This window comes from Astatotilapia calliptera, chromosome 19 (genome assembly GCF_964374335.1).
Source record: "Astatotilapia calliptera chromosome 19, fAstCal68.1, whole genome shotgun sequence".
In the NCBI taxonomy this organism is placed as follows: domain Eukaryota; kingdom Metazoa; phylum Chordata; class Actinopteri; order Cichliformes; family Cichlidae; genus Astatotilapia; species Astatotilapia calliptera.
The window spans coordinates 22,592,965-22,614,401 of record NC_137440.1 but is presented as its reverse complement, the minus strand read 5'-3'; the positions used below and the strand labels follow the sequence as shown (position 1 = coordinate 22,614,401).

Genomic DNA, 21,437 nt, shown 5'->3' with positions numbered 1-21,437 from the left:
GCAGTATTATTAAAATGAAGATAAATTGCAGCCAGTCTCAGGGAAATTTTTCTCAAAAGAAACAAAGCCAACACCGAAGATATATAAAATGCACTTTGTTCATCAGAGGGAGAGATAAAGAAAGACTCCACTCAGCGAGCTCTGAATGCTGCATTTCATGCCTTCAACAATTATGCTGAAAGGTCAAGTATTACAGCATCTTGTGTTCCGCTTTGCATGCAAAGTATTTCAGTTCGCAAATGACCCTCGTTTGCGCTCTTTGCACAATGGCTCGAAGAAGCAGATAAACGTAGCACAATTAAAGATTTTTGCTGCTAGCTCACAATAACATTTACCAAGGGGGGTGATTGCATTTGCTGTGTAATTGTCCTATTTGTAATCCTCATGAATGCTTGGGCCTGCTGCAATGAAATGTTTAGGAACTTAAGAAAGAAGAACGAGAGTGGCTGTATTTAAAAAGAACACAGTTTTCATATATACATATAGATTTATAAGATTATACAACGACTAATATGAAAATGCTTTTTTGAGTATATCTTATGTAATAAATGCAGACTTTGTGCTCATTTTTCATTTTCCCATTGACGTATTCTTTTCAGCACCGTGGACAGCACCCGTGTCATCATTAACATCTAAATCAGAAGAAAAGCAATTAAACGCACTACAAACACTTACTTAGCATATTATTATTATTATTATTATTATTATTATTATTATTATTATTTGTTTATGTGAAATTCAAGTAATTATTGGAGCACTTCTTAATGTCGAGAATAGGCCACGCCATCGTCACATACTCAGCAGCAATGTATGTCAGGAATCACACACCAGTGAACAAAATCACCAACGACTCACTAGTTTTTGTTTAATGATTGCAGGTCTGTTAATATTAATAGGTAATCTACGTGAGCATTACTCTTATTTGAATTTTTCCCAATATAAAAAAAAACTTTTGAAAACTGTTTTGTAAGTTGTAGTTTTAGAACAAATTAAAAAAACAAACACAAAAAGAAACCCAAGCTACTGATAACTGCCCTGCTAGGCTCACTGTATCTAACTAGTTAGCTGTTAGGCTGTCTCTTTACCGCGATGTCGATATTTGTTGGGTTTAATAAAAAGAATCTAATAAAATGCTTAATGTGCTCTGAAAAGAAATCCACAATTTATACATTTTGAGGGAAAATTAAAATAAAAGTTAAAGAGACCCCAGCCCCTGCTTTTATTTCATTTCTGAAGCTATATATATATATGTATATATATATATATATATATATATATATATGTATATATATATATATATATATATATATATATATATATATATATACACATTTTATACATTTTGTCCTCCTCAACTTTAAATTGAGTATTGACTACGTACTACTGATACACTGGGTCCCTGGGTGAATGAAATTCAGCAGCTAGTCACTAACTCAAATATGATTACCTTGAGATTAGAGACTAATTGCTTGGGGTTCGTGAAGACAGCCCACAATAAAGGCAGGAAGACTTGAGAAGTTGCACTGTGGGTTTCTACAAAAGAGAGCGATGAGAGCACACACGTTTCCAACAAGTCATTCTCAACAGCTACAAGCTGCACACAAAGACCACACACCGCGCCAAAGACATGTTAATGTAATCCCAAAGTTCTCACTTCTCTCCCGAACAAAACCTGCTCTGCAAAATACCTAATAGAAGATAGTTTCTGATGCTGGTAAGATTTCACTTAAAGTCTCTAAAATTGCTTTTCTAGGGGCTGCCTGGTGCCCTTAAACTGTATCTTTCTCTGGCTTCAAGGGAAAGACCTACTGCGTGCTTGGAAAGGAGACGGACGTGAGTTTAGTGCCTAATTTTTTTGAACATCACATTTTTTATACGATAATACTGACTGAATATGCTTTTGGATTTTAAATACAAAGTTGTAGAAAATCAGTTAATGTTCTTGTATTTGTATTAACATTAGCCCCCATTAAGCAAAAAGCACTGCTGAGCCCCAGTTCTCTGAGTGTTTTGCAGAATTTGTGCTAAAATGGGACTTATGCAAAAGTCATATAAACAACTTGTGGTCCAGTTGTGGACTAAGGCTTCTAACTGTACTATATGAGCCGCATGTACTTTGGCCACCGATGCATACGGTAAGTATCAGAAAAAATAGAGAATATTAAAAAATACAAAACAAAAAACCCCCAAAACATAATGGTCACCTCGGGCGTCAAATAAAGCTGGGTGACTTTGAAAAACAGTAGTATGTGAATAGTTGAGTACATTCCGGTCTAGAAATAAAGAAGTTTCCATATAATTAATAAAATTTCAGGAATTAAAAGTGCAGCAGGACCGGAAAAGTCAGATAGGCAAATGGAAGGAAAAATTACTTTGGTTGGATCATGTGGAGTAAAGATCAATTATCTCAAGACAACGGATAAACATCCAGAGAAGTTTTATTAAAGTGTATGCTTTAAATCCTCACTTATTTCAGGCAGCATCAGAAATGAAAGCCAGTAGAAGCCAAGAAGCTGGAGGATTAAAAAAAAAGCTTTAAAGATAAATTATTTTCATTACGTATCCTGTCTGAAAGACTCTAAAATTATAGCTTTATGACACATGACAGCGCTGATTTGAAAACAACTTACCCTGGTCAAGCCATAACCGAAAATCGCCCATCATTAACCCCGCCGCTTAGCTACCACATTGTTTACTGTTTAAGACCTATATCTCTGTTAGGTGGCAGGAGAATAGTCTCTAATGATTATTATACCTTTTATTTACCGAACCCTACAACTAAAGGGAAATAAATTACAGCTTGAGTTCTTTATTTTGAAAATAAAGATATCTCCAAGTGTCAAACATCCCACAGGGTTAAAAAAAAAAATCTACAGTCTAATATTTAACATATATAAATATCTGTGTGGAGGCAGGTTTGTTTTTAATGCCCGACACAAACAGCCTGTTTCCTTTCAATTCCCGGATTGATTATTGATGAACCATCTGATAGCCCCGCGCCAACAGTTCACCTCACGACTCTTTTGAGAAGAATACGGCGCTGTTTGGCGAGGGATTTCATCGATAAGCTGCCCTCTGAGCAGCGTTTGTGTTTGATGTTGGGAGTCGAGGTACCTTACCTTTCTGACTCACGCCGAGAGAAAACACACATACAGAAAGAGAAAAGAAAAAAGCACATAAAAGGCTCAGTTTGCTCTGCAGGGCATGCTTGTGTGAGTTGCAGCCATGAAACGATAAGCCTGCGAGGTATGTGATTTAGCAGGAGAAAAAACAGGGGCTGGGGGGTGAAATAGGCCCCAGTATTTACTGTCATGTCAGAACTAATGCGGCATTTAGTTATTTTTTCCCACGTTCTGACAAATCTGAACATATTTTGAAAACTTCTAGTTGCTTGTTCTTTCTTGCATTTTATCTGCAAAAAACTAATAATAATAATAATAATAATAATAATAATAATAATAATAATAATAATAATAATAACCCTGCTGTTTTGTTGTCTTTACCTAAATAATTATTTAATTTCACAACAAAGTTTAACTGTTTGGGTTCCATAATTTATTAATAGGACTGTTTTGCTGTAAGTCAAATATCTATAAGTTACAAAGAAATAAAACGTACAAATACCAGTGAAACGACAACAAACCGGCAATAGCGTCAAAAACTTTGTACAACAAATAGCTAAAATTCAAACCTTTTACTGAAATATACAAGCTAGATCTACGGCTTACATTAAATTCTATTATGAATCAGAGTCATCACATTTGTGTCTGAGGAGGGAAATTTAAGAGCACCCAGCAGTCCTGCAGTCTATCTGCGTCTCTGTTTCGGGTTTAGTTATCCCAACTATGGGGCCTATTTGACTGCTGATTCTTCCTTTGTGTCAATATAATTTACATAAATAAATCCCAAGACTTTTACATCCGCAGTTTGTGAACAAGTGATTCTTCCACAAGAGTCACACTTCCTTTCGAAATGGGGAGGAGAAAAAATTCAAGAAGAGCTGCGTCGGTTTCACTCGGTTCTTGTTCAAGTGCGCACATTTACAGTGAAACTTGCCGAGCATTAACATAAAAATGTCTTTTCTTTTTTAAAATTAGATTTAAATCATAGCCGGCGCCTCTTGTCACCATGTCCTGCCGTATAACAGGGCTGAACACTGCAAGGCCGAGCCGTACTCTGCGGCGGGGGAGTTGAGGTGGGAGAGGCCGGCCACTTGGCTCTGAAGTGAGGGCGGACTGGAGGAGTGCTGCGCCAAGTCTGGAGAGTGACCTGTGCTTCCCACCTGCTGGCTCTGATGCTGGCCGAGGCCGGACGTGTTGTTAGACATAATCATGACATTGCCCCCTTGCTGGTGGTGCGTCTGAGCGGAGGATGTGGGCGTGTGGCCGCTGCCTTGGCACGGCTTCCCATCCTTTACCAGCACCGGCACAGCTACTCTCCGAGGTGACTGCTGCTGCTGTTGTTGGCAGGAGCCGCTCTCCTGCTGCATCTGCTGCTGGGAGGCTTTGTCTTTTGCCTGCCTCTTCATTTTATACCGGTGATTCTGGAACCAGATTTTCACCTGGGTCGGGGTGAGGTGGATCATACTTGCCAGGTGTTCCCTCTCCGGCGCCGACAGGTATTTCTGCTGCTTGAAGCGTCGCTCCAGCTCGTACACCTGCGCCTGGGAGAACAGCACTCGCCTCTTTCTCCTCGGTGTGGTTGACAGAGAGCCCATGCCTTTACCCACGTCTGCCAGGGAACTGAGACTGCCCATGCTGCCCATGTTCATCCCGGATGATGAGCCCATGAAGCGGGAAACTGAGGGGGGAAAATAATTGTAATTAAATTCAAATTTTTTTTAAAGTTATATTCTCGTGTTACATAGAGACATTTATATGGAGAGAAAATTTAGTATGGACAAATATCATTTGCAGATGCAAAAATCAACAATGTTACTCAATTATCAGCTTTTTATAAATCTTCACGGGTCTCAAAGAAGCAGACACCTTTATTTACAACACCTAAAACTCAAAAGTGTCAAAGTGAAAGCGTGTTCATAAACTACATCGACCAAATTTAAGGAGCCGCTCATAAATGACAGAAAAGCTGTTACTGCTGGATGAGTGTGAAAGCCCTGAAGGAAAACTGTTCCATTATTTTTCTGTCGTGAGAATCTTTACAAATGTTGAAATCTGTGGATTAAAAACTTGAATATTTGCGCGATTTCTGCCCCTCCTTACTGGAAACATCTAAAGTACCGAAACTTGAAAAATGCCAATTTTGTGCCGAAAAACGTAAAGATTATAAAAACTGTACTGCAACTCCTAAAACACAGCACCACGAAACATCCGCAAAAATATGGATTTCAGCTCAATGCGGACTGTGATAACTCCAAGCTGGAGTCAAAGAACAGGTGCAGGATACTCACTGGTGGAAAAACGCGGATCTGGGTTGGCTCCGTACCAGCCGGTTGCCGTGGCGCTGCCCCTCATGCCGTCTTGGTAAGACGGCAGGTCGCCCATGTTGCCCAGGTTGCCGTTACAGTAGCCCCCCATGGCCGTGTGTGACAGCTGAGAAACACCTGCCGCAGTCATGTGGTAAGCCGCAGACACAGTCCCATTATGGCCCATGTGGTGCTGCTGCATCGCCGCCTGTGAGACTTGCGGCTGCCGGTAAGAAGTGAGAGGTGCCCCCAAGTTGTTATTCTCCATACTTACTTTCTTATAGCTCTCCTCAAGGGGACTCAAGATATCGGAAACAGAAAAAGGAGTCGTATGCTTAGGGCTCATCGACATTGTTCTGGGGCTGGAGAGGGAGAAATTAGAAGGCAAGGCAATCTCTCCTTCTGCCTTTTTTTTTTTTTTTTTTTGGCCAAAGCCCCTCTGCTTCCTGTTGTCTCAACGTCGATCCTGGTAGATGAACACGTAAGAGAGCGCCTCAAGTCCGCCTTAATTGGATTGAGTGGGAGCTCGGTGCTGGCTTTGGTTTGTTTTAGCTGGGTGCCAGGTTTAAGGCTACCATCAGAGGCGGGGCATCGCCAACAATACAAAACAGCTCTAGCCTCCTTTCGTCGAGCGTAATTTCATTTACAAGACATGTGCTCCCCTCCCACTAACAATAACATAAGCACCGTGCATGATCATAAATGTTCATCCCCGAGACTGCAAGCGGTGTCCGAGCACGCTGCAGCTGCTGCATGTGTGGAGTTTGGGACTTGTTGATGTTGCTGATGAACACGTGGCTGCACCTTGAGATTGCAGTGACCACAATACACTTTATTAACTGTAGTGATGTTTACGAGGGCCTCTTGATGAAAGGAGGCCTATATGGACTTGAGAGTTGGAGAACCACTCCTCAGTTGAACTACTGACTTTTAATGGCCATGAGAGGCCTCCAGTGATTGCAGGATTGTTTGTGTTATGCCTTATCGTACTCAGACATGCAAAAGTGCACTTGCGCGGAGGGAAAATGACTGATACTGATAAGTAAATAAATACACATCCGCGTGTTAAGTGGCTGCGTAAATGATTAACCCCCCTCGTTTTTTTTCTTTTTTTCCTTTTGATATCATTGGACGCAAGGAGCGCATTACCTAAATTCAGATGCACACACTCGTCTAAGAGACCCAGTGAAAAAAATTGAGTCTGGAGTAGGAGAGGCGCTCATGCGAAGTTAACGGCGTTCAAATAGCTACTCTCCTGCAGCACAACGCCAGGTATAGCCCTCAGTAGCATCTTGCCTTAATGCTCAAGGAGGCATTACCGTTTAACCCAATCATATCTCATTTGTAAAATTTTGTATGTTTGTATGAGAAAATATTTTTTAAAAGCCCTGTGGTGCCTCTGAGTTCACTTTTAGGTGGAATTCTCCTCTTCACAAACAATATATATACAATATATATATATTCTTGGGATATATATATATATATATATATATATATATATATATATTTATATATATATATATATATATATATATATTCTTGGGAGATATATATATATATATAGTTACTATCATTATCATTATTATTATTATTATTATTATTTAGGATTATTTTAGCTATAAATCAATATCTTACGTATAGGTTACAAATCCCAAGAATTTATAAAATTACACCGAACAAAACAAATAGGCGAATTAAAATCGATGCAGTAACTTCTACTTACACAGTCTGTGATGCCTTGAGCCTGTGCACACATTAAACAGATAAAACAGCTGATAATGTAGAGGTCTTGTGGGGCGGTCTAACGTCAGGTGCCAGATGCCGCAGAAGTCTGCGCCTGCAGACTCAAACCATCTCACCTACAGGAATTAAGGAAACACAGCGTCTTCTGGTGGCAACCCCGCTTGGCCGTTGCGCTGTGATCTCCTTCACTCCGCTGTGATTCTAAATGTTTTTTGTTTTTTTTTAATTACATGATATAATATTTGCTTGTTTGTCATAGTAAGAATGGCGCAGTAAAGGCAAAGACCTGCCAAACGGGAGCTAGGGTCAGCGCCGTGAGTGTGTAGCCTGCAGTGGCATACAGATCACTGCCAGTTTGTCACGGGAATCACCAGTTCTGCTATTTTCCTGGCTTGTGAATATTTCACGGCTGCCTGCATGTCCTTGCAGGATAATCTGCGCTCTATTTACAGCCCACTAGTCCAATATAAGGAGTCCCCACAATATACATATCAAAACAATTCAATCCATTCTATTCCAAAACAACCCAATCCAATCTTTAATGAAGCAATATTGTCTTATAGTCCAAGACTAAATGTTACAGCTGCAATAAATTGTTCGGATGATAGCCGCGGTGCGGGTGCATAATCGCAGGCAATTAAAATTACAGCATCTTTCTGCATCCAAGGTAAATCTTGCTTATGCATTCCTTAATTACGGAATTTCGCAAGACATTCTTAATCATCTAAATCAGTACTTTTTTCTTGTTCTGGCACACAGTTATTACGGCCAATTAGTGGCAATTAGTTCAAATGTTCCGACTAATTCCTCACAATAATGAGGACACTTTGAAGTGGCGGGTATGAGGCTACCGAGCCTTTGTTACTGAGGCTTCATGTTGTTAGTTATGAACTGATTGGTGCATGATATACTCAACAGAGCAACTACAGACCTTGAAAAATAAAATGCGGACGATAAAAAGTAAAACGGAAGTTGCTTGCTGTTGTTAATATCAATTAAACCCTTAATTTCTTTTACATTAAAAGATATCCAGAGCAGCAGGAAAATAACAAATGTACCACGTTTAAATGTTATATAAAAATACTGAACTTTGCAAATTAATTTCCAAAAACATCCACACTCGCGTTTTCATCAATTTATCAAGTATACATAAAATAAATCTATCTCTCTTGAAATAATACGACAAATAATAAATACCATGTTATTAAATTAGTGTAATTTGTATTCAAAACCAGCATAGCGTTCAGGCCACTTTACAAAGTTATCTTTGTTAAATGTCAACAGTGTTCTTGTGCCAAAACACTAACCCTGCTGACGCTGGCTTTATCAAAGTGGTCAGATTAGAGGTGCAGCAACTACCTGCTATTGCTCCTGCAGCCTTTGGCTTGCCTGAATACTCTTTTCTTTCGAAACTCCAACTTTTGTTTTCTTGACTAAGCTACATCTCATTCACCTTGTACCCGTAAACAGCCTAAAATAGAAGGATAGAAGAAAAAACAGAGAGAAAAAGTGGGCTGCATGTGTGTGCTTCATCATTTCACGTGAAAGTCCTGACGACCTCGTGAGTCATTTCCTTGTTTCAGCTTCAACTGTGAACTACAGGAGGTCACTAATTAGTAATAACCCTTTATTTCCCCACCTCATAATTTATCCAATCAGCTCACGTCATTCTGAATTTTTGAGATTTATTTTGTAGACGTTGAAAAATCCACTTGGTTCAAATGAGAGGTGTTGTTGGACCCTGTCACACAGCCTATGAGGAAATGCTGAAACATGACGTCACGAGACGAAGCCAATATGATGCCACTAGGGGCAGACATACTGCTGCACCCAATCAGCAGCTTCAAAGTAACGTAGTAGTTGAGTTCCAAAAAGTGAAACCAGTGTTTTTCCAGTGAAGCACGACCCCTAGCGGTCCAGAGGCTCTCTCCATCCAAGCAACGAAAATCACCCTTTAGTGCATTTCTTTCATGACGGGAGTGAGAGGGTTTCCGAAATGATACCGTGTGTTCTTGCGCCATCTGGAGGTTGATGCTTTATTTATTGATAAATACCCACAGATTCATTTTGAGGACATGATAATTCTCGCCACATGAATGTTATGAAAAATAATGCCATTACACAAATTCACAAGTGGGGCAAGCTAGGAAAGCTCTTTAGTGTTTTAACTAAAACTAGACTTTTTGGGATTATCTGTTGAAAGTCACTAACAGTTATTTGATCAGACAGTCTTATATCTGTATGGGTGTAGAGGTGTAGGGCAATGAAGACATTTCATATATTGAAGCTTTTCAGGTTATCATTATTTATCTGAATGTAGTTCTTTTATTGGATCTTATGTTACTTTTTGATTTATTCCTTTATTGTTTAACTTCTAAGTTTTTACATTTCTAGACCTTCTGGCCTGTGTTTGTCTTTTAAGTTTTGTGTTATTGTACAGAACTTTGGTCAGCCCTGTTGTTGTTTTTAAAGGTGCTTTATGGGATGGAATGGGATTTTAAGTCGCACAGACAGAAATATCTGCCTGTATATTTTAGGTTGAGACCAAATGAATACAAGACAACGGGAGCTGTTTAGCCCTAAAGACATTATTATGCAGTGTAAACTTGCAAAACTTAAGGAAGCTCTATCTGCATTTGGACATGAGTAATTTATTGATAGATGTATTTATTTTAGTTTCTTTTTGTTTGTCTTGCTCTATGGTGACATGTATTGAATGACCCCATGCCATATTTGTGTGTATTTTCTCTTTTACCCAAGGAGGGGGTAATATAACGCTAAAGCTTTTCAAATTTAAACTAAATATTTTCACTCTTTGGCCTTTCCACAGAAACACACACACACACACACACACACACACACACACACACACACACACATACATATATATACATATATATGTATGTGTGTGTGTATACATATATATATATATATATATACACATATATATATATATATACATATATATATATATACATATATATATATATATATATATATATATATATATATATATATATATATATATATATATATATATATATATATATATATACATATATATATATATATATATATATATATATATATTTTTTTTTTTTTTTTTTTTTTTTTTTTTAAATATGCCACACTAACCTATATCAGTCAGTCGATTTTTTAAATGTGCAGTATGGAGTATAAAACTGTAAAATGTCTAATGTGATACACAGACTCTGACTGAAGTACAAAAACATCATGGTGAACATCAAGAGAAACATGAAAGTATAAGGAAACTGAGTAGTTTGAACAGGTCAAAAATAATACAATTAGTTTTTCTGTATATGTTAGAAAAGAACTCAAACTGCGGTAGTTTTGGTTTAGTATTAAATCACCTATGAAAAAGTGCTGGAAAGTCAGATCATTACACAATACCCAAATTCTCACAGTGGGTATAGCAAACTGCAATAAGGGATCTCATGTCTCCCAGCAGAATTTAAATGCAACAAAGTGAGGTTGGTCATGACCCTCAAAACCTGAAAGACCAATATTTTCAGTGTAGAAGTGTTGTTGCCACATCTGTTTGTTGAGTTACTTCCTCCAACAAGCAATCAAATCCTTGCCATTAGATACAATCTGGACTGAACGCAAAGGCGAAAATGGTGGCATGTGGAACTGAGGAAGGTGCACTGTGAATACCATGAAGAGCAACTGAACCCTCTTATGTCCTGAGCTTATCAACAAAGGATCAAAGAAGGGTCGTTCCCACCTGAGGACCCAGTATTTGATGCACCTACTAATCCATTCTTATTTCCAACATTACGAGTATCATCATCAGATCATATTAGCTGTAAAACTACATTCACATTTCTTTAAGTACTTAAATGTAGCACTACTTCACTTGAGTCATGTTATTGGACTTCACCTTTCTACTTCAGAGAAAAAAATACTATACTTATAATCTGTGAGTTAGTTACACTGAACATTAAAATGACTAAAGGTGTAATAATAAAGTAATAATAAATCTTCTGTATTAATTTTGATACTGGGAGGATTAAGAGGATATTCCTTTACTTCTACTTTATATTGGACTTGAGTATCTTTTGAATACAGTATTCTTACAGATAAGCATCTCAAAAACTTCTCAGCCTCAAATACCATTAAATTCTGAGGTACTGATGTGTTATCCAGTTTATTACAATTAAATGATCGCTGATCTGGTTTATTGATTTAAATCAGGATATATCTTAGTTATTATTGAATTTCTGTAATCCATGCCATCTCGCATGTTTCAGGACTAAACATGACTGTATTTTTATCATAGCTGATAACGTGATTATCAAATGTTTCATTTACCGTTTAACCAAAAGTCTTTCATTATAAAGTAAGAGGAACATTATCGATATGCTAATATCAATAATCTTTAGGGACTTTTTCAGCTTTGACTGCAATTATTTATATTTGTCATTGGTTGTAGCAATAACAGCTAGAGCCTATCCCTGCTGTCACTGGGAGAAGGGTGAGGTACACCCAGGATATAGGCTACATCAGTCTAGCCTGCATTTTTAGGACTGAGGGGGGAGGCTGGAGTACCCAGAGAGATCCCATGCAGGCACCAGATAAAAATGTAGACTCCACACAGAAAAACCCCAGTCAGCTAAGTGCAAACCAGGAGGTGATAGCCACTGTAGAAATAAGCTAATGCTCTCTTTTTCATTTACTTATTTTACTCCTGCTTAAAATATAACTTCACATTAGTCTTTCAGATGTAAAAGGATTTAAACATAGTGGACATGCCGATGTAATGCTTTTCTCACTTTATGTAGTGTTGAGTGAGAAAAGCTTTACATCTATATCTGCTCAAATTGTTTTTTTGCTCAAAGGGGTGAACAAAGCACATTAGAAGATGGTGCCCCACTCAGAGGTAAAGGCATGCTGAAAAGCTAGGGGCAAAACACTGAGACCCCTGGGAGGGCTGACTGCTAAACCTTGATGTTACTCCATTCTAAAAAACAAAACAGCTAAGCTACAGCAAAGCAAACTCAGAAGTCAATATATTCTTGCATGAAGAACACAACAAACCAGAAGAGGAGCAACAGTGAAACTAACTTATGAGTTTTGTGTGGAGGCAGAGCAGGACTGGGACAAAAAATCAGCCTGGGAATTTTGAGCCCACCGGGTATTATAGGAAAAGCCATAAAGCCTTTGAATGAAAACAGTGATGTACACTGTCTTGTTGGTATATATGTATCGATCTAATAAACTTAAACTTACGACATCCTCCCGATTCTGGTATTTTAAACAGTATTTAGCAGAAATATTAAACAACAAAATAAGGGAACCACCCCGCACCCTCCGCTTCATGATGCTTAATCGACGTAATAGACTTTAATTTAATGCATGTGTAAAACAAATGCACAGACACCTTTTTTTTGGTTCTTTCTTCTTTTTTTCTTTTTTTTACAATAATTAAATAGATTCAACATCGATCGTGGCTCAAGAGTTGGGAGTTTTCCTTGTAATCGGAAGGTTGCCGGTTCGAGCCCCGGCTTGGACAGTCTCGGTCGTTGTGTCCTTGGGCAAGACACTTCACCCGTTGCCTACTGGTGGTGGTCAGAGGGCCCGGTGGCGCCAGTGTCCGGCAGCCTCGTCTCTGTCAGTGTGCCCCAGGGTGGCTGTGGCTACAATGTAGCTGCCATCACCAGTGTGTGAATGTGTGCGTGAATGGGTGGATGACTGGATATGTAAAAGCGCTTTGGGGTCTTTAGGGACTAGTAAAGCGCTATATAAATACAGGCCATTTACCATTTACCATTCTTCAACAGAATTGCAGATTGCACAGATGATACCTTCCCAAAGGAACAAGTACTATGGCTTAGGATGTATATTAGATTTAATAGTTACTATATACAATAATGGATTTTTATACATTTAAGATTAACATTTTGGTTGTAAGATTCAGATAATCATTTATTAAAAGCTAGACATTTTAAATGAGAATAAGAAAGAAAGGTATTTCATTGTGACCCCCTTTCCCTGTTAATGCCCTACCTGGCCCCCTGGCAAAGCTTTGCTAGATCCGCCCCTGCACAGTTACCAGCTGTCAGCTACTTAGAAAAGGATCCTGGTGTTATTTGTCTCTCAGAAACAGTTCATAACTTCCCGTCAACTCATTCATGTCACCTAAAAGGTAAACATGTTTCTACATCACCTGTTCAGCTCTGATGATTCAGTAAGGACATCCCCTGGTTTCATCTTCATGTTTCCCTCTCACCACATATCCAAACCGATATCATGACCAGCAGCTTTTACAGCTGTGGCTCCAGCAAACATCAGCTGATACTAGAAAGAAATGCTAAATAAATTCTAATGGCATTCATTTTCATCTCAATACGGAACTTTAAAGTTCGACCTCATTGGCTGTAATTTGCCCAGGCCAGAGTCGATCATGACCAGTTGGCCAGTCCACCACCTTTCAAACAAAAAACATCGGCCCATAAAAATGAAAAATCATCATAGGCCCACCGGGCAATTGCCCAGTATGCCCGATGGCCAGTCCAGCTTTTTGACTTTGATTTGTAGGTTTGTAGTATAGAAAGCAAACAAAATAACATCTGACAAAATAACCGTAAAGGCCGGTTTGGGGTTAAAATGTTTGGTCTTAATGTTTTCTCTACAAATAAATATAAGATTTTACATTTTTAAAAAACAGTTTGAAAAGGTGGCAATATTTGGTGAGCATCTTTACAACAATTTAAAACTCCTCCATGTGGCCTTAGCATGGACCTTATAGCTCCTTATAACTTTCCTGGAGGGGCCCCAGTGCAGGCCAGTGAGTAAAACTATAGGATGGGCATGTATTAGCCTGCCCATCCTTTTCAGGCAATTCTTCTGACCAACTTAAAAAACCAATGGCAACCTCTAAAAAGCCTGTCTTTGTCACCCTTAAACCCCAAGATGCTTTAAAACACCATTGTGCAGTTAAACCTCATAAATTTGTCGCAGGGACTGATTAAACATCACGGGAATTGAAACACTAAAGATTTTGTCTCGGTCCCTTTTGGATGAGGGACAATGGTCCATTCACAGAGAGACACCCAAACAAAAAGAGCATTTAAGGAGAGATGCAGCGAGCTGAGGGGTTCGGCCAGTCCCCTCCATATGTGATACAAGGTGGCCCCAGTGATGCGGACAAAGGGCCAGGTGACAGTGACGATGGGCTGCAGGGTCACAGGACGAGCAAACAACATTATAGGGGGCGTGAAAGCAGAAGACCCCCCTCATCACTGATGAAAAACTGACATGATTTTAAACACTGAGGCATATTTTTCAAGATAAGCATGAGTGGACCTGCTTTCTTGAGGTGGCACAGCAATGTTAAAAAATAGTCACGTATGTATTATATTTAGGATAAGCTATAATATTACAAGTAACATTGTAGTGAATGTTTTTGTATTATTCTCGAGGATTGGTTTAAACTGTTGCCTGAATGCAGACACACAAAAACCCAAATGTGTTGTGTTTATACTAGAAAACAACAGTAAGAGCTCATTTTGCCTTTTTAAATCATTTGTAAATTAGAACAGTTCAATTGTGGAATAAATAATATTACATTTCTGTATGAGAAGTGAAAAAGGGTTGATGATTTGCCTTCAGTTACTGCTATGCCCCTCAAAAATCACATCATCATCATAATCACACACACACACACACACACACACACACACACACACACACACACACACACACACACACACACACACACACACACACACACACACCAAGATTTCCAGATAAAGTTAATAGCTATATTAAGACCACTTTCCTCAGAATAACAAAAGTTAATTGTATAAGGGAAAAGCAGCTCTTAGTCCCAGACAACAACAGCGTGCTGTAGAGGGACAGGCCTTAATGTTTACTGGCTATTCTTATGCCAAACCTAGTCTGTTCAGATGTGATGTTTGCTCAGCTTTTGGGTGCAAAATTCGTTTTTAACATTATAAAAGCTCCCTGGGGCCTCTGTCAAGACCTGCTACATTTTTTTAGATAAAAAAAATAAATCTTTTTTTCTTTTAAGGTTGTTTTTATTTTAGAACTTCACATAAATCTTTACACAAAACCTTTTGTAGGAAAACGAAAACCTTTTATCTTTAGCTTAGTCTTTAGAAATGCATGCACAGGGTACACGCTTTTGGGGCCAACACATAAAAAAAGAAAGAAAGAAAGAAAGAAAGAAAGCACATTACATTGTCAAAATATACAAAATATGAAGAATTTTATTAATAATTTTGTTCACAGAAAGACAGTTAAATCTTTAAAAAAGTATCCTTAAAACCAACAAATGGCATATTCTCCCTTCATACTTATATAGCGGCTTTGCCCCTATTCTCCTATCCTGTTCTACCGCCTAATGCAGCTACTGGAACTCAATTATCAAGTCATTTATGTAAATATTACATTTAAAAAGGCTTAAAAATCACACGAATACACCTCGGTAATTAAAAATCTAAAGGCTACAGCAATGAGCCATGTAAGAGAAAACAACATTTAAAATTTCCGCATACGTGCGTAAATAATGTGCAAAATATAATTCGTTCTATAGAAAAAAATCTAAACGTTTAAGTTGCTCGAACATTTACAAAACATTCAGAAAACATTTGATGCCGTTCTAAATGAGTTAAACGAGACCTTTACTTGAAAGAATTAAGATGAACCGAATCACTCCAAAAGTCTCTCCAGGCGAAGCTGGAGGCCGCCGCCACTGCCGGAAAGTGTTGGTGGTACCTTGGAGGAAGAGCAATGGATGGATGGATGGATGATGGATGCTGAAGAGATGTGTAAGCTAAAGGGAAGGGCACCGGCTGAGATGACGGAGGTAAACACCCAAATTTCTCAGAGTCAAGTAAGCATGTGTGAAAGGGTTTCCCGTCTCGGACCAGGATCGGAACAACGACTCTGCGCAACACCGGCGGCTGCGGGATTTCTACGTCCTGCAGTGTTCCTTCTGCTCGACCTCGCTTCATCTTGTAGCGGTGGTTCTGAAACCAGATCTTCACCTGGGTTGGAGTCAGGCTCAGCAGCCGTGCCAGCTGTTCTCTCTCCGGACCCGACAGGTAGCGCTGCTGGCGGAAGCGCCTTTCCAGCTCAAGGGTCTGGGCCTTGGAGAACAAAACGCGGCGTTTCTTGCTCTTCTTGCTCTGCTCAGGCTCTGAATCGAGGGACGGGTCATCGGGCTTAGTTGAGTCAGGAGAGGCCTCGAAATTGCAATCGTCAGAAGCTGTAGAAAAAAAAACAGCAAGTTAGAATAAGCATTTTTAAACTGATGTGTCTATCTATCTATCTATCTATCTATCTATCTATCTATCTATCTATCTATCTATCTATCTATCTATCTATCTATCATTTTGAGAAAGCAAATTGTTAAAACATTTCAGGGTAGTCTTAGTTTTTTCTCCCCTTGTTTTTAAAATTCATTATCACCCATCTTTCATGGCTTTAAACGCCCACTTACACATGCAAAGGCTCCGCTCGCAGTCGATCCATGAGCTGTAGGGTGAGCTGGAAGAGCAAGAGGAGTAAATCGGGGAAGACCGCTTTGCTGCATCCGCATCCTGCTCAGGCAAATCCAGGATGCTCCTTACGGAAAAACTGAACTTGGTCGGTGCAGCCATCCTTTCCTTGCATGCACTCTGGGTTTGTTCTGGCCGATAAGAAGCAAGCACTCAAACCAAATCTATCAAAAAAAAAAGTCCACTTCACGCACTGTCCAAACACCAGTGTGCGCGCTGGCCTCCGTATTTACACAAACAGCACTTCATAAGCTGCAAACACAAGGGGCTCGCTTATAAATAGCCTCCTCCTCTGCTGAGTACCTGAATAGCTCGAGTGCTGACACCCAATGATGGTTAGGTGTGAACTGAGAAAAAAAATCCTCAGAGCTTCAAGAATGAGCGAAGGAAACACTCGTCATCATTACCGATTCGTCCCGTATCGTCAAACTGGGAAACAGATAATGGTAATTGTTGGAGCTGAATCACATCTTGGGTGGCAACTGACAACAGAGCCCATCCCATCCCCCCCACACACCCCCTCTCTCTCTCCTACACCTCGCCCCCCTCCTCCCTCTTTTTTGCCCAAACAACGTGTCCAATATTTGCATACAAAGTGAGCAATTAGCGTGATGCCTGCCAGTTGGTTTAACTAATACGCCTCTAATGGGCGTATTAATTGCAGACGTGAGAAGTCTTGACGTTTATGGACGGCGGAGGATTTCCAGACTTTTTTTCCGAAACGTCCTTTTTGGACTAGATGATTTATTATCATGTTTAATTTTTGGGCAAACAGAAATGTTAAAACTTGGTTTGGAAGATATGATTTGAAATAAGGGTGTTATATTATTGACAAATATTTTTTTAAGGTATTTGTATTTTATTGTGTTTAGAACTGCTAATATAATAGCGATAACTGTAACCCAACAGCAGATTTTTACCTAACTTTAACACGAAAATAAGCCTGGGGGATTTTCTGATAAATTGCTGCAGTGGTTGGTCAATTTGTTACCCTTGTGCTAGCCTATAAAGCACATTAATTGCAAAGCGTGAATCCAGTCTCATGTCAACACGATGTTGGTGGTGGTGGTGGTGGGGGTGCTTTTCCTCCTCCCTACTTCTAGTAACTGATATTGATATCCACCCTCAGCCACTTCACCAAGGTGCACGAGGGCCGAGGAGGAGAGTAGTGGTGGACATGCCTCCCCAGTCGTCCTGGGTGGTCGAACGAGGGGGAACACAAATACATGCCAACCAGAGAAGGGGAACAAAGGGGGAAAATGTAGCCCCGCGTCCGAGACCCGTTGGAAGCATTTGTTCCAGTCAAGATTTTGCATTTGTTCAGTCCAGCAATAATGCCTGATTGACGCCCCGGCACAATGTCCTTTAACTTAGCAAGATAAATCCGAGCTTGTTCTGTGTTGTCATGGTTTTGAATGGAGCTGAATAGGATCTGGGACACTATCTACTGCTCTGCGTCTACTGCCACCAAGTCTATAGCTCAAAGCAATATTCAGGACTTGTTAAATTCCATTTAGATTTCCGAGTTCAAAAAAAGTCGCTGACCTGTATTACTCCGCCAAAATGCTCTGAAATCCACCTTTACCTGTCGTTTTACACTGTTTTTACGCACACGTAATCTCGTCCATGAAAACCAAACAGTGTTAAGTAACCTTTAAGTGTTTACATCACGCACAAACGTCTTAAAAGACGCACTCCTCCCGAAGCACATTTTGTGTGTACACATCGGCCTCCCAGTGGTTGACAAACAGCAGAGGATTACAGTACTGCAGGTTAGCTGGAGTGGGTAGTTTACAGAGGGCACTCGATTGGAGAGCAAAAACACCCAAAAGCAAAGAAAAGTCATGTCCAAAGAGCGGGAATTTCTTTGACCCAGCAGCCCCTTAATCTATTTAACACCCGCGGGCTTCAGCCAGAGTGGGCTCTCTGCATCTCCCAAGAGCTCTCCACTGCCAAATATTTACTCTGTTGTTCAGCTCTCCATTCCCAATCCCTCCTCAGCCAAATGGAGATTTTTCTCTCATGGTTCTAGTCAGCAGCTGAACTGACAGCTTCCCTAGAGCTTTCCCTAGAAGTTCGACGAAGAGACCTCTTTCTGTTTTCCACCCTGCAATCATATATATATATATATATATATATATATATATATATATATATATATATATATATATATATATATATATATATATATAGTGACTGTAGAAAGCAACATTCAACATATTTAACATATGCAATGATAATTTTTTGTAAATAACTGTAGTTTTTTTTAAGAAAGCTTAGAGGTTATTCCTCCAGTCAGAAAACGTTTAAGCTTTTAAAATGAATGTTTAATGAAGTCTGTTCCAAATAACATTCTCAAGTCATTTAATCAGTATTTGGTTTATAAGCTCATTTTAAAAAAAGAAATCGACAGAGTGCAAGTAAGACTGTCCTAAACCGGAATATTAGATTTTATAGGATTAATTCACAGACCTGAGTTCATGGATTTGCATTCACAGTGCTTAACTTGAGATATCACTTAATTATGTAAAATTACATTCCTATCCGCACTAAATCCTTAAGACAGAATTTTTGGAGTGTACTTTCATGAACTACTAACAAGAAAGTTTAAAGCAAACAAAATCTCAGCAGTAAAAATCTGGAGTCAGTTTGGAATCAGCAATCTTTTTATTCCGACTCACTCCAAACTCATGCCACAGCATCAATAAACCAACTGCTGACATATATGTATTATATTTGTGTCTAAAGCTGTCGCATCGGAGTAAAAGACAAAAACTGCGGAAAAAAACAACAACATTTATCTGATTTCAGTCTGACTGATTATTTAACACCTATGGCAACAATGGTTCCTCTGTTACTTCTCAGTTTAGTGTGGTGTCTCAGCGTAACATCACGCTCCAGCAGCTGCACCTGCTGCTGATGTCCTCTCCTGTAAATACCATTAGCATTTTGGACAGGGGCTGTGGGGGATAATTACTTGGCAGCCACATCGCTCGCGCTGCAGTAAACTGGAGTCTTGTGAGGCTGCTTGACCGTACAGCAGCTGTATGTTTGTACTCGGTGAAAGTGTGTCAAAAAGTATTGTTTTTAAAGACAATAAACCAGTGTTTGTCAAAGACGTTTTTATAAAAAGGAGTTACAAAACTCCTGAAGAAACTACAAATATACAAGAAAGTATTCTAAAAATAAATAAATAAATAAATAAATAATAAAAATAAAACAAATCCAGGGGAGGCAAAAATATTTGAGAGCACCCTGAATTTCAAACTGACGATTTTAGTGGAAAATAAATCACCTTTAGAAATAAGAATGAAGTGGAGACAGAAACACCAAGAAAAAATGAAGTTAAAAGCTAAATATTCATCTTGATCATTTAATAAAGTTAGCACTGATCATTTATTGACCACTGAAAAGAAACAAACACACCTGTCAGTGCAGTCCTGATAGATACTTTAGCAAACTCAGAATAACAGTTTATGTTCGGTGCAAAGCATGATCAATATACACCTTTTGAAGTCAAGTTGATGGAGAGACCCACATTTATAAATATTTACAAATTAATTGATATATAGCTGAGCTCTTGTCCTGATTATGACAAGACCGATATACAATAAATGACTAATTGTAATCGTTCTATTGACTTCTGATGGCATTAAAAGCAGACATGTATAAATGGATCCATATGCATTCAGAGATGATTTAAAATCTACAACATTAATAACACGAGTGTTCTGTCACCAAAATGCTTTCAGGCAAGAAAATTCAATTTCACACAATTTCATTGTTCATTTAAGAGAAACAGCATTACTAAAAACAAACAAACAAACAAACCAAGTAAAGTCTTTTTCATTCATGCTTTTACATACGCTTACTTTCGACTGCATGATGTATATTTTTAAAGCCTTCTGAGTGTTGTAGATGCATCTGACATGTGTGATACTTGGTTGCCCTCTGCAGGATTCACATTAAAACTGAGAGGCAGACTCGTCTTAGCATTTTTCAACCAATCACAAGCTGTGGGAGGAGTTTATTTCACTAGTCTTTAAGTTCTTTTGGGCTTAATGTAGCCCCAGCACCCTTAGTATCCCTGCGCCAACATATACAGGCAAACAGATATGACAGCTCTGCAGTGTCTAATGTTTTCATCTATTTTTACTAATTCTTTGTTTCCTGAAGGGCTTCAGCTTTGTGAACTATACAGCTATGGGGGAGAAGAGACTCTTGCTCTTATTGTCCTTACACATATTTTCCCTTGCTAATCTTATGACGTTATGTTATGATGTTTGCAAAATGAAACTACAAGGAGAATGCAATGCTTTACAAAATACAATACCCTTGAAAACAAACACGTACAGCATATATATATATATATATATATATATATATATATATATATATATATATATATATATATATATATATATATATATATATATATATATATATATATATATATCTTTTAAAATGCATGGTTTATAGATAGTTCACCACCACCATAAGAAATATCAGCTGCTTAACATTTGTTAACAGCTTTCTTTGTGCCAACTGTTCAGTGGGTCTAACAGGCCAGGGTCAAAGGCCAGTTTTCACTCCTTTTAGCTGTAATACATAACCGATTATGGTTTTGTAAGGTGTGTAAAAACTATTGATTTTTTTAACTGACTTTTTATTTTTGTTTCTCCGGTAAATATAGATTATCTAAAAAAGGTCGTATTTCATATACA

The 21,437-nt window shown here is 38.7% G+C and overlaps 2 protein-coding genes across 2 annotated transcripts; both read right to left on the bottom strand.

The window, feature by feature from the left end:
- Positions 1-3,532: 3,532 nt before the first annotated feature.
- Positions 3,533-5,965, bottom strand: nkx2.1 (NK2 homeobox 1). The gene is made up of 2 exons (XM_026152335.2): positions 5,411-5,965; positions 3,533-4,800 (listed from the first exon to the last, which is right to left on the bottom strand). The coding sequence occupies exons 1-2, from the start codon at positions 5,775-5,777 to the stop codon at positions 4,124-4,126; spliced, it is 1,044 nt and encodes a 347-aa protein (XP_026008120.1). The 5' UTR covers positions 5,778-5,965; the 3' UTR covers positions 3,533-4,123.
- Positions 5,966-15,206: 9,241 nt separating this feature from the next.
- Positions 15,207-17,199, bottom strand: nkx2.9 (NK2 transcription factor related, locus 9 (Drosophila)). Its single transcript, XM_026152900.2, has 2 exons — positions 16,656-17,199; positions 15,207-16,421 (listed from the first exon to the last, which is right to left on the bottom strand). Exons 1-2 carry the CDS (start codon positions 16,813-16,815, stop codon positions 15,835-15,837), a joined length of 747 nt encoding a protein of 248 aa, XP_026008685.1. The 5' UTR covers positions 16,816-17,199; the 3' UTR covers positions 15,207-15,834.
- Between the last annotated feature and the right edge of the window lie 4,238 nt (positions 17,200-21,437).

Bases quoted from the DNA above. Each gene is read 5' to 3' on its own strand.
- nkx2.1 (XM_026152335.2), bottom strand. From the start codon at position 5,777: ATGTCGATGAGCCCTAAGCATACGACTCCTTTTTCTGTTTCCGATATC. The intron at 4,801-5,410 runs GTGAGTATCCTG...TTCCCCCCTCAG, and splicing joins AGATCCGCGTTTTTCCACCA to TTTCCCGCTTCATGGGCTCA.
- nkx2.9 (XM_026152900.2), bottom strand. From the start codon at position 16,815: ATGGCTGCACCGACCAAGTTCAGTTTTTCCGTAAGGAGCATCCTGGAT. The intron at 16,422-16,655 runs GTAAGTGGGCGT...TTTTTTCTACAG, and splicing joins CGAGCGGAGCCTTTGCATGT to CTTCTGACGATTGCAATTTC.